Raw genomic sequence first — 13,633 nt, forward strand, 5'->3', positions numbered from 1 at the left:
GCACAACTCTGGCAATGTTGAACACAAATCAGTTATGTCTATTTGCCAGGTAGCCTGTAGGATAGTGTGCGGGGAACATGGTTGCAGATCAGGAAACGTACCTCACGTGGATATCAAACTAACATAGGAATGATGGGTTGATGGGTGTCAGGTTTTCTGTCTTATCTCGACTACTTAGCGACGATGATTGGTAGAGAGAAACGCGAATGACAACACTACACAAATGAAATAAAAACTCGATTGTTTGATCGTCAACTTTCGCGGATACCCCGAGACAAATAGCCGATTTGGATGTTGGCCTCCTATGTTATCGAACAGAATTGGTGACTGGTAATAATCATCACATATGTTTGGCTATATAGAACCTAACGTAATCAATCTCGTACACGCACCGCGTCGATCAATTTTCCCCACGTGGCAGGCTTATGAATATAACAAGCATTTAGTCACTCGTCGCAAGAAACGCTTAACAGAGACCTCGTTTGTGGGAGGGATCATAGCTCCGTGCACTCTTCGTCGACAGACACTAGTTTTCGGGCTATGATTGAATTAATAAACATCATAGGATGTCGATACTTAAATATTCAGCGACGAAAGCAGAAAGGAGTAGACTAATTGTAAATGCGAGAACTAGTACAAGTCGTTTCGACACCTTCCTATCTTTTCATTGTAGGCCTATTCTAAATTTGTGATGTTTTTGAAAGAATAAAATTTCTAATAGAGGCAAGATGATGATCTTGTAAGTTGTAATTCTTATCCGGAAGAAAATTCGAAATGCAATTATAAATATACGGAATATGGAGCATTGGAGCAATCATAATTTCGAACACACTGTAATTACAACTTGAACGTTGGGTACAAAAACAGTGCAGTTGCCGTGCGAGATAGTGTAATGGTTGTGCGTCCGGCTTCTCGATCGGTAGGTCGTGGGTTCGATCCCCGGCCGGGTCAGACCAAAGACTCAAAAACTGATATCTGCGGCTATCCTGCTAGGCGCTCAGCAATCACGGATAGCATGGAGGAGAAAAAACCGGGGGTGTAGACTAGATGACCTTACTATAAAGGCCGTATCGCATCTCCGCCGTCAAAGCATCTCGATGGTGCAGGCGAAAAAGAATACCATATCTCTCCCTCTTAATGCGAAATCATCAAATCACCCCAGTTTGGTTGATTATAATTCGCAAACCGCGCTACGCGTGCTGGACTCTGCGCCATCTGCAACCAGTCAGTCAGTATATTATTCATCTCACCAACAAATACAGCAGGCAAATCGCTATGGATTGGGAGGCGACGGTGGACCATGCGGTCTTAAATTCAAGGTTCAAAAATTAAACAATCTTGCGTTCCACGTTGTACAGTGACAGTATTGCAGCGACAATAATATCTTTATGGCGATGGTTACCAGAGGTGGTCACTGGCCAGCAACGAAGTACTTCTACTTTTTCGAAGTACTCAAGTAGTTTCCCTCTACTACTGGTACTTACCCAAGTAGATAGAATTTTCGCTACTTCTACTTCTACTTCATAATATTTTGTGATCTGCTTACTTACTTTTCGCTATTTTAATTTTTTCAAGTAGAAGTAGTGTAACCCTCCAATTAGAAAAAGAAACTGCGGAATCCTCGGGCTGTTTTCACGGAGTTCTCACTTTCAATTTAAAAATAATTCAAGTCAAACCCAGAATTTCCGTCGCGCTTCACACAAAGTAGATATGGAGTTACAAATTTGTTTCCACGAAAGTGAATATTATTTAGGTAGCAGGTTGATTGGTTCCCTTCGCACCGCATTGTCGCCCACATGACATATTTCATTACAGTAAATATGGCTCATCATAACGTTTGAAATTACAGTTTTGCAATATAGCACACCAACCATATCGTAATCTCTGACTGTTTGAGCGCTCGGTCTGTTTTAGCAGACCACCGTTTAGACTGTCTCGACAAAATACATGTAGGCTACTACATTTTCCGCTTTTCTGATGTAGCATTGGTATTTCTCGTTCAAGTCGCAGTATCATTACTTAGAGTTCTAATTAGTCTCAGTTCTTTTGTCCGGAGAACGTACATGTATAAGTTTAAAAGCAAGTCTAGCATTGCCCTCTATTTTCCGAATATATAATTACACCATATGGCATTTTAACGTCGTGCCATTTTTTTATTATCGTATATGAATCGCGCAAAGTGTTAACATCGTATTCATACAACTTCTCCGCATTGCTCTTTGACCAAACTAAAGGCAGTAATATGCGTGAGGGAACATGCCATGACATTTTCTAAACGGGATGTTCGAGTAAACATAAGATTAGTATCTCATTTCCATAACAAAACTATCATTTGCATCTCATGATGCGGTCGAATGCTAATTCTGTCAGAAATTTATAAGTTATGGGATGCATCAATATGCATTGTACATGAAGCTCTCTGAACCTTCTGCATAGCTCAATTTGCAGCTTTTGAAAGTCGATGCGAACGTATTATGACCGTTTTCAAAACTACTTACTCACTAGAGTAGATTTAAAGCAGGGATATATATATCCCTGATTAAAAGCCAGCAAATTCTACTTCTACTTCAAGTACTTTTAGGTTGCTTATGGAAGAAGTACTTCTACTTCTACTTGAGTAGCTTTCTTGACTACTTTGACAACCTCTGATGGTTACCATATATGTCCTCCCTTTTCAAGAAATCTACAATGTCCCCCGAGTTTGCCTAAATGTCCTACTTTTTAGCAATTGCTCCTCCTTTAGAGTTTTGAGAGTCGGGCGATCGTACAGAGACAACTAAAATTGCCATAACAGACGTGAAATCTGTATCGGATTTCAGGGTAACCCTGTTTATAACATATGATCAAATCATTAAACGTCATCAAATCAATAGACATAAATGAATGTTTGAATAAATGAATGAATGAGCCAATTAAGCAACCATAGCCATAACCATAGGCTGTGGATCAACCAATGATGGATCAACTACCGAATGAATGTTGATCAATTAGAATTCTCTCTCTCTCTCTCTCTCTCTCTCTCTCTCTTTCTTCATCGACTCGTTCAACCATACGGGTTTCGTTTTAACAACCGGAGCTCCTTTGTAGAACCGGAAGTGGTCAAAGCAAAGTCAACTGGGATTGTATTCTGGTGAACAGGAACTGGGAATAATTTTGGCGTGAATGTGTTGCGAAGGCAGCTCCAATAGCCTTTTTATTGGAACGATAAACTAGTTGGACCATCCAATCCCATCTCCTTCCAGGTATCACAATCGACATGAATTTTCTACGGATTAGCCGCAGAGCTGTCTGTGGAATTCGTTACATGTCCGATGTCGGACCCACTGAATCAGCGATATCTTCCACAATTAAACCAAAATTCGTGGTCGTCGATGGAAAATTCAAAGCTGTTCGCGGCGATAATCCACCTACGGTGACGGAAGAAGTAACGCACACCGGCCAATTCTTTGAAGAAAAAGATTGGAGAAGGCAAAGGTTCATCGACAGAAAGAAGACTGTTAACCAAAACTGGGCTGTGGACATGGTAGACGAGATCCCTCCCATAGAGGTTGACGGTAGAGTGGCGTTCTGTGATGGTGCCACAGTTGAAGCTGCACTTGGTCATCCTCGGGTATATATTAATTTAGATAGTGGTGACATACAAAGTTGTATTTATTGTGGATTACGATATGTTGGAAAGCGTCATTAAGGGACTGTTTACAGGTTTCATGATTAGGAGAAGAATATTTTCGGAATTGTTAGGTGTTGATGAATTTCATCCATCTTTTCATAATCACATTATTAATTTGGGCTTCAATTTTTGAAATTCGAAGTGTAAAAATGTTATATCCCTTGAAATTATTTCGTTATTTACATCTCGGCAGATTTGGACAACTAGATAATTTTAGTAGTGTAATGTGACTAATTAGAGCCAAATGCCGTTAATCTAATTCTAATCTAATTTGTCAAAAATGTTTCTTTGCTCTAATTTTAATTTAATTTGTGAAATGTTTCTATGCTCTGATTTCAATTGAAATCTTACTGGTTTTCTTGAAATGCTGAAAACTGTATAGTGCGAAACGAGCCAAGCTTGCTGTACAGACATTTGCTGATCTTAAGAGAGTGAGCTCTGATTTAATATAAACTGAACGTGATACAATGTCCAAGTTTGTGCAAATTTTTAATCTAATTTGGAAAAAAATGTGTAGCTATAATTCTAATTCTGACAATCTAATTTAGAAGAGATGAAAATTTTGTAGTTGTCCAAATCTGAGCGTTTTGAAAATATTAATTGCGGAATATCATAATGAAATACGATTGTAATGTGTAGCCTATAGCCTACATGTGATGTGGCATCCTGATATATGTTTTATCATATTAAAATTAAGATGTCTGGTTTTGACACGCACCGTTAACTTGACCTGGCCACCTAAAATATATATATGTAACCTGTACATGTTTGAAATCCGTTTATATTAGCAAGTTTGACTTGCTTCTCCAATGTTGTTACCTGATGTATCTATGATACTCAACCGCTCAATTGTTGTCTTTTAATAGAATAAATAAAATAGTCGACTTCGGTGTTGTATATTTATACCAATTAGGTAAAGTGATAGCAGTGTTCCACTGCTTTGTGTGAGGAGTGTGTTGCATTATGGCTACGTGCAGCATCAAGTCAACACAGTCGGGCAAGTTGAAGGATGTAAAAATATGTAAGTAATCAAATTTTTTCGAGTCCTACTCATGATATTTACAAGTTACCAGCACTTGCAGTGTTTATTGGGCTTCTAGATCTAATGGAAACTGATAGGACTATTTTTAGCATCTTGGCAAGCAATTATCTGTTGTGGCATTAGTGACTCGCTCTCATTAGCTAATATGTGAATTTTAATCTTTGAATTGTTAATGGGCCCTACTGGAATCTCGGTACGTTTTGCCTGATATATCAGGTGAGCAGCGATGATTCTCCATGTTAAAGTAATTTAATAAAAAACAATAATAAAATAAAATATAGTGTGAGCACAGGACACCGACTCCATACAGGTTAATGGGTGTGCCCCAGTAAGTATATAATTGCTAATAGGTTATTGTAATGTTGAAAAAATGTTGGCAACATGTCGCCCAATTGAACATAATTCAAGCATGGCAACAGGAGAGAGATGACAACTAGCTCAAGGTGCATTTTCAAAACTGCAGAGCATTTATTTGACAGTTTCACAGCCATTGCTAGGCTTAGTAATGAAATAAACTAGAAATTTTGCATTTGAACACCTGTAAAAGTTTCAATAAGCCATACTGATGTATGTTTCTTTCATAGTTTGATATCGTCACGATTTTATCGCCAAACCGTAGTTAGTGGCATTGTTAACAAACATATTGTCTAACATTTTTTGCAACTGTCCTTGAATTCTTCCTTTTGAGACAATGGCTGATCATCATTTGTGTGGTTCGAATGCCTGCAGGTTATGTTGAAAAGTTGTATCGTTTTTGTTTCGCAGGTCCTCCCGACAAGCTGAATGTCATATTATCGAAAGTATTCCCCAAAAAGGTTTACCCAAAGCAGACCTCCTTCAAAAGGTAGCCTATTTGAAATGGACATTTATTTTCCTAATTGTTGTGTACCCACATGAGACAGCAGTGAATGAATATACTTGCTTGGCGTTCAACATTTTGGGGGAGAACTAAACAGCAGTACAAGCTGTGGTTTGCTTGTCATTTGCAAACTACCTGGTTGCTGGTGGATCCATTCAGCTCATTTGCCCACCCTGACAACTGAATAGTCGCTTTTAAGTAGTGAAAACGCCTTGGTACATGGTATAATCATTCCCCTGGGAGATGGTATCAAGATTTGCCTTTCGGTTGAATTCGGGGCATAAAGTTATCTTGAAATCTATTGATTCTAACGAAAGGATCTGTCCACTATTGCTATTCAAATTGAAATTGCAAGGGTACATTAAAATCATAATTTTGCGAATTTCCAGTGCTAATTGTTCTTAGTCAAATAATGATTTGTGTTCTTCAGATGTCTTTGTGTAGCCTTCTGTTAGAAATGAATGAGACTAGAATTTTCATCTTTAGCATTTTCCTGTTGTAGGTGATTATATACTTCAGGGCAGTGGTTCTCGACCACTTTGGACTGTCACAGACCCCCACGGACCCTCCGATTTTTAGTTTAAATTTAGCTAATTATATGCAACCGTGATGTCTTGCGCAAATGTTAACTGTAGACCAGTGATAAACTGCAACAAAATGACTTTTCTTGGAAATAATATATTTGGGAAGACTTTTATTATTTCCATTGAAATATGCGGTCGTGTTTTGAAAATCCGCGCCGTCGATTTGAAATGATTAAATAATATATTCATATTGAAATGAACCCGAATATTTTCGGCTGACACTCGTCAGGGGTAATCGTCAGCAACTAGTAGAGAATTGGAAAGAACATTGTATATCAACAATCGTATCACAAAATTTGAAATGAACGAATGCCGAACATCCATTTTCAGAAATATATGTGAAGACTGAAGGTAAATGTAATAATAACGCGCAACGCTCCTGACGACGCCTTTGGTATTATTGCATAACGGGCTAGATGGCGTCAAAATTGAGAAACATATTTTAAATTAACATATAACGTCCAGCCTAGTCATTTCTATCTAGCAGCTCTTGAAGACATTATGGAATAGCGGTCACGTATATCACAAGAGGAAATGGATTTTACAAATAATTTCTTTCCAAAACCCTAACAAAAGATCTCAAAATAGAAATATGTTTGTATCAGTAGGCTGTTGGCAATTAGGCAATCAAAACGAGTTTGCGTAGTACAATATTCATCTCAGACGGCCATTCTGTTTATGTGAGTCCTGAAGTTTTAGCAGTAGTGCAGCGAAACTTCTTCTGACTTCTCTTATTTAAAAAATACGAATTCGGTTTTCAAGCATTTTGAAAATTAGGAATCTTCGCTGACCCCTTGAAAATGCTTCGCAGAACCATAGTACCTATTTTCCATCTACCGGTAACTATAAGCTAAAGCAACCCGGATATGGACAATAGACAGTGTTGCATGAGTCATGAGGATGTCATCAATAGCCTACTACAATATTCTTATGGGAATAATTATGATCTGTAGTCTGTACTCTGTAGGTCACTGGTAGGTAGTAGCTTATTGGGTAGGCCTATTTTAGCATTTACAACCTTGCCAGTCATCGTTTTTTTGAGAAAATGTCTGAAGTTTTCTATTCTCCTCACTATAACACATATTCAGTTGGTTGTGTTAAAAATTGTTTAGCTCCAGGCTTGTACCAAAACACATACACTATTCAACATCTCTGTCGATGTTCATAGGTTGATTCCATCAAAAAGTATTTGTCTGTTCCAATCTATATGGTAAAGAAATATGCATAAGTCTGTAAGTGTATAATTGCAGTAAGGGGGACCTTCATTCGAACTTTGATCAAGCCCTCAGTGCAGTCATGGGACAAACCAATTCAAATCTTTGTACAGCAAGCTTGGCTTGTTTTGCGTCCTGTCGAATCTTCTGAAAAACCAGTTATTGCATTCCAAAGAATTGAAATTAGAGTGTGGAAACATTTCACAAATTGGATCAGAATTGGAAGTAGAGCAAAGGAACATATCTCAAATTAGATTAGAATTAGATTACTGGCATTTCGCTCCAGTTAGTCGAATTGTATACCTATAATTATATAGTTGCCCAAGTTTGCTTCTGTGTCATATAATATATTTCACTCCAGTATGGGTTGAGGAAGTTGGATACTTGTTGATTTATAGTGTGGAGAGTGTTGGATTTTTTTTAGAATTCCTTCAACTGTTCATTACTGAATTGGGCTGTATCCTGTAGTGAAGTGCTTTTAATGTGTTTGATATGTTTTATTAGAAAACGTTTTTTTCATGTTTTCAGTCACTCGGAAACACTTGGCTTCCATAACCTGGAGAAGCATATAACCAGCGTACTGGTCAACCCGGAGGGCACCAAGCCGGAATTGATATTATCTGCTGGTTAGTTATTGCGTATGATGAAGACGGTTGAGCTTGAACAGGGGTTCACATGTCATGCTCAATGCACCATCATTAACCATCTTCAGCCGATCACTTCTTTAAACAAGCCTTGTGGTCTCTTAGGTCAGGATAACATCTCTTGAACATGTGTTTGTACTCCAGTTCTGAACGTGTTGGTGTGTGGGCCTATAATGTCCAAAATTGTTAGCTGGAACTTATGTAGGTCGCTAATAGTGTTATCAAGCAGTCAACGTTACTTTGTTGATGAACTTGTTGCTTCCATGCTTGTAAATCTAGATAAATCTAATTGTTAAATTAGATTAGAGCGAAATTCAGGTTCATTTTCAATTCACCATCGAGTCAAGTCCAAGTCACAGAGTAGAGTGCCGAGTCCGAGTCATAATGTTTTGACTCGAGTCCAAATCTAAGTCATTGTGTTGACCGTTCATTTCCGAGATAATGTTATGTGAAAACCCACTTTTTACAACTCTGCTCGGTGATATCGAATGCTTCGCGTTCATAATTACTAATTTTCCTCACTTTTAATGTTCACTTTCCGGTAGCATTCTCAATTACCAGTACTGATAGACGATAAAATAATATGGTAGTGTAATAACTTCACTATTCTTTGAAATTACGATGAAAGGCCTGTCTTGGTAGACCCAGTCTCGAGTCATATGACTTGGTCCGAGTCATGCGCAATGACTCGAGTACAAGTCGAGTCGATACACAAATTGACTCGAGTCGAGTCAATTTTCATACTTGAGAAAATGACTCGAGTCAAGTCGAGTCACCAAATAATCGCGACTCTAGTCATTACAACCCTGCTGGCTACTTCACTCGATCGTTTTTGTTGGAGCTCGAACCATACAATTTGATTTCCGCATGATTTCCTTTCTCCTATTCAAAATAGCATAATTTCTATCGCAGACAAACCAAGCTCAAGTTCGGGCAGCTCGTCAAAGCGAAGTTCTATCTTGAAAGGATTATTCACCGATAAAAAGGTCGACCCTAAAGACGTCGACAGAGAAAAGAGTCAAGAATACGAATGTACGTCGTTTAAGATTTCGCTGGCAAACACACACCAATCTACCCAATTCATTGCTAGCTCATAACAGATCGAAAATTTCAGGATTCAATCAGTATTTTTAATGTAGGCTTAGCCCCTGGACCAAACACCTAAAAAGACCACTCTAGATATATTGTCGTTGATAAAATCAACTTTTTGTTTACTTTTGGCCATGGTTAACTTTGAAGCAAGGTGACAAACACAGAAATCAGCCAAGATATAGCTGGAAAAAAATAGGAAATCTTACAAAAAATTGATTTGTATAAATTTGAAAAATGGACATCGTGAGTCGTGACGTTTCTGTTTCTATATAAGCATAAAAATATGACTAATCACAAAGCTCAGTTTGAGTTTTGGGCGATACTGCCCAAAAATGCGCTTGTCATTGAGACCAGCTTGTATTACAATATCAGATCATTTGATTTTTTTGCTAACATATGTTTGTATTACCTGGGAAGGTATTTTGTTCTTTGCTGCAATCCTTGTGTTTGGCATTGGATTTATGTCTCATTGATGGCTTGTAGGAAGTAGATTAAAATATTTCTAGAATTAACTGCAAGTAGCTTGCTGGTGGAACTCTAAGCAATATTTACTGTAGTTCACGAGATATCGAAATGTTGTGAACAATTCAAGCCTGATGAGATATTAATTTCAGTTCACTGTTGCTGTAGTGTGGTACGACTGTGTGATTACGCCCCTTGAGTCTGCGATTGTTTTGTATATAGCTACTTCAATCGTGTTTAACGCCAAGAGGCAGCTGACCAATGACCATGACCAATGTTATCCGAATTGTGACATTTTCTATGGAGAATAAAGATTTGCGAAAGATTCGTCGTGTAGCAATCACAGAACAAGCCACGGGCTGCGATGTAATCTAATTTGATCCTGTATTACCCTCAAAAGGGAATTCATGTAGCCTACTATAACGTCAAAGGCTCATTCCTATGTGTGTTGATAAGTTCCAGGAGCTCTAGCCCAGTATGTCATGATATTAGGGCACTGTAATGTGTAGCATTTGGTTGGTAAATGATTTGAAAATTGTAGTTTTCTTTGTATGGTAGTTACTAGTTTGTTACTAGTTGGTATCAACATCTTTGTAGAATCTGGGGCTTTAGCACAGACGTGGATTTTTAAAATGCGCAACTAGAAACACTCAATTTTCAAAACTTGAAACTAGAGCAGGGGTGGGCAATTATTTTCCTCTGCGGGCCAAATTAGAAAAATAAATACGTTGGCGGGCAGATTGTAAATTTTTAGCTGTATTCTCCAGCGTATTTTAATTTTATTTCTAAATTACATTGTTATCAAATGCTGCTCAGTAGATGTGTTGATATTAGGTAATAAGAAAGTGGCGGTTAATTAAAAAATACCTATTTGCTGCCATGATTCGAAACAATGTTAAACATGATACATTTTAGCTCTCTTTAGACCCCTATCCACATTCTTCTATTAAGACAGTGGTTCTCAAATTTTTTTAGGCACGACTCCCTTTAGGATAGTGAACAATTTCGCACCCCTTTATCATGATATCACAAAATATGAAAAAGTGCAACCAGAATGCTAGCAATCCGAACGGATAGTTTGATAACATGGAAGATTATGGCCGTTGATGAGAGAATTGTGACATCAAAGCCGGACAATACACAGAGCAACAACTATAAGTTGGGGTACATCGCGCACAGCGCGAAAATTTTTTTCAATAAACTTTGGCTTCGCGCCACCCTTCTGATGCTTTCACGTCTCCAAGTTCGAGAACCACTGCACTGAAATGTATATGCAATAGTACAAAGCTTATTTTCTTGGTCGCTGCCTTCCGAGCAGTGTGCAGCTTAACTAGCATTTATATTGAGCGATGCTTGTAGTTTTTCTGAACTTCGCCCTCCCTTGACCGAGTGTCTCGTGGTTTTGTCATAATACCGACTTCAATTAATATCCTTAATTTCAGCGACATGCTCGGCAAAAACTGAAAGGATGGGTTTACCTCTGACTTGAGTATGCGGATATTTAGTGCTATAAATTCTAAACCTAACTGCGGAAGTCCGTAAACCTCGATTGGTCGTATCGTACCTTCTTTGAATTTCTGATTTCAGCTTTCTTTTTTGGCATGCCCGTTAATCCTTCATGGGTGATAGATATGAAGAGTCATGTAGTAATCGCGAGCACTGATTGACTTGTTTTACGAATTAGGGATTTGGAAACATGTCACGTAAGGAATTGAAACACATACCGTATAATGCGTAATGGGACAATGGCAACAAGGAAGGTTTGAACTAAACTATATGGAAAGAGTTATTTCTTGTGACTTCAATTGTTACTCATACTTTGACACATTGCCTTTATTTTGAATGTGGACTACGCATGCTAAGTACGTATAGGCAGCGTAATCGTGGCATATTAAGGAATAGGCTTCAAAGTAAACGAATTTCCTGTTCATTTGATACAGCCTATGGTTTTAGTCATTCAAAAAGCAGGTTTTATGTTGTGAATTCCAAGCAACCTTTCGCGGGCCGCACAAAATAGCTCGCGGGCTGCACTTTGCCCAGGTCTGCACTAGAACTACAACTAACTTTTCACAACTTACATCCAGACTTAATTATCTTTGAAAATCGGCAACCAACCAACTAAAACCTTACTAGATTCAATTCTGAAGCAATTTTTATCCCATTGGGCCGGTTTTGCAGAAGACCATCAATACAAGTTTTAAGTGGGTAGGATTTCGAGCCCCGAAATAACACCCCCGACTACGCACGACAAACGACGGCACATGCTTACTAGTTGTTCGGCACATTAATTATTTTCAAATGAGCAACTAGAACTACTCACTTTTGAATATCCAAAACTAGGACTAGAACTAGGACTACTCGCTTTTCAAAATTCGCAGCTAGAACTAGAACTACTCAAAAAATCAATTGTTGGTAGTTTGGATATTCCTGGAATTGTTCGATTGTGAATTATATTGATCTACAGATTTTGATCACACCAATTAGCGATTGTGTAGCTACATTGTGAAAAAAGACTAGTCAGTCACTGCATGTTTCCATGTCCAGCTGTTGTATCTGCGATTTAGGTTTAGAACATCATCTCATCTTTTTCACAATGATGTCAGCTTCTGCTTCGTGTTAATTCAGTGCACATTAGAACCGCAATGAGGTTCGTAAAGATGGAATACAGAGTGTCCGCATCAGAAATATACTAGTTATTCTTGAATGTTGACGAGCAATTGACGGAAAGTAGGCCAAGTATCAAATATAACCCTACTGACTGCTTTGTCAAGAGACGTTTATAACGACCAGCTCTATTTCGTTCAGTGGAACACCGGGACGGCAGACTCGGCCCTCGCGAAGTCCAACTGCAGAGCCATACTCTGGGCGAGTCAACCGATGACCCTTTCACGGTGATTGGAAACATGAATTTTCAATCCGTCAAAGCTACGTGCTGCGTTTTCAAGGGTGAGATTTCGATCTTTGACTAGTGTTATGTCAATGATATTTAATCTCTGTAAATATCTCAACGTTCACATTGAACACGCGTCAGTGAATTGATTTTACCTTCGGTTCCTTTCTATTGAATGTGCATTTTCTCGTATATTGCTCTAATGAACCCTGGCATAATAACGTACCAAAAGCGCCTTATTCCTCCCCATTAATTTGCAGATTCGGTTCATGCAATATTTTGATGAGAACTGTCAAAGAGACGGAAGTGAATATTGATTTCTAAATTTTTAAATCAGTTGAAACTAAATATATATATAATTATCTGAAGAGACTCTTGAAGGTACAGAATCTTGAATATACAATTGAATAGTTAATTCGATAGTGTATTTGTAGTAGTTATATGGTAGTAGTATAGTAGTAGTATATAGTATATTCGGGTATTTTCCAATACGAATACACTATTCAATATTTATACACATTAATGATTTGTTGATGTGTCAAGTGAACCAATATTTTCTGTCGTAGGTAAATGGATGTATGAGGTGGTCCTGGGTTCAGCCGGCTTGCTGCAAATCGGATGGTGTACCGCGTCTTGCAAGTTTACGAGAGAGGAGGGTGTCGGCGATACCCCCTACTCGTACGCTTTTGACGGTTACCGCGAGGCCAAATGGAATAGCAGGGACAGCATGCGTTACGGAGAGGTATGTTTTCAATCGGATATGGCTTGCTATTAGTAATGATGTTCTGCATTGCTTTCATGATGGCAACCCACTCACAATGAGGGATGGGCAAAAGAGAGTAGGCCTACCCGAGTGATTCGATTCTGTATCAGTATTAGGCTTCCAGCTGAGTCCAGTGTTTGAGTGTTATTCATTACCGTAATTTTCCGAATATAGTGCGCCCCCATGTATAATACGCACCCTTGAAATGGCGTGTAAATTCTGGGAAAAAGCCTGTACCCATGTATAGTATGCACCTTGCATTCGAAGTACATGAATAGTTATGCTTTAGTATTCGATGTCATTCTGTTTTGCGATGTCACTGTTGAACAATCATGACATAAGGATTGCTAATCATCATACACTTAACGGCATTGTCTCTAAACGATGGTAGACAGCAACCGAAGCCTGCGAGG

The 13,633-nt window shown here is 38.5% G+C and overlaps 1 protein-coding gene across 2 annotated transcripts in view; it reads left to right on the forward strand.

The window, feature by feature from the left end:
• Positions 1-3,683: 3,683 nt before the first annotated feature.
• Positions 3,684-13,633, forward strand: part of LOC145440920 (E3 ubiquitin-protein ligase RNF123-like) — a 53,434-nt gene continuing 43,484 nt past the window's right edge. For both annotated transcript variants that reach the window (XM_080318693.1, XM_080318695.1), the window contains exons 1-6: positions 3,684-4,691; positions 5,478-5,556; positions 7,898-7,995; positions 8,926-9,045; positions 12,373-12,513; positions 13,024-13,199. In XM_080318693.1, coding sequence (XP_080174819.1) covers positions 4,634-4,691; positions 5,478-5,556; positions 7,898-7,995; positions 8,926-9,045; positions 12,373-12,513; positions 13,024-13,199 — 672 coding nt within the window. In that variant the 5' untranslated portion in view covers positions 3,684-4,633. The remainder of the gene's footprint in view (positions 4,692-5,477; positions 5,557-7,897; positions 7,996-8,925; positions 9,046-12,372; positions 12,514-13,023; positions 13,200-13,633) is intronic.

The sequence above is a fragment of the Botryllus schlosseri genome, chromosome 6 (genome assembly GCF_051294905.1).
Source record: "Botryllus schlosseri isolate E-star chromosome 6, Bs_hap1, whole genome shotgun sequence".
Lineage (NCBI taxonomy): Eukaryota > Metazoa > Chordata > Ascidiacea > Stolidobranchia > Styelidae > Botryllus > Botryllus schlosseri.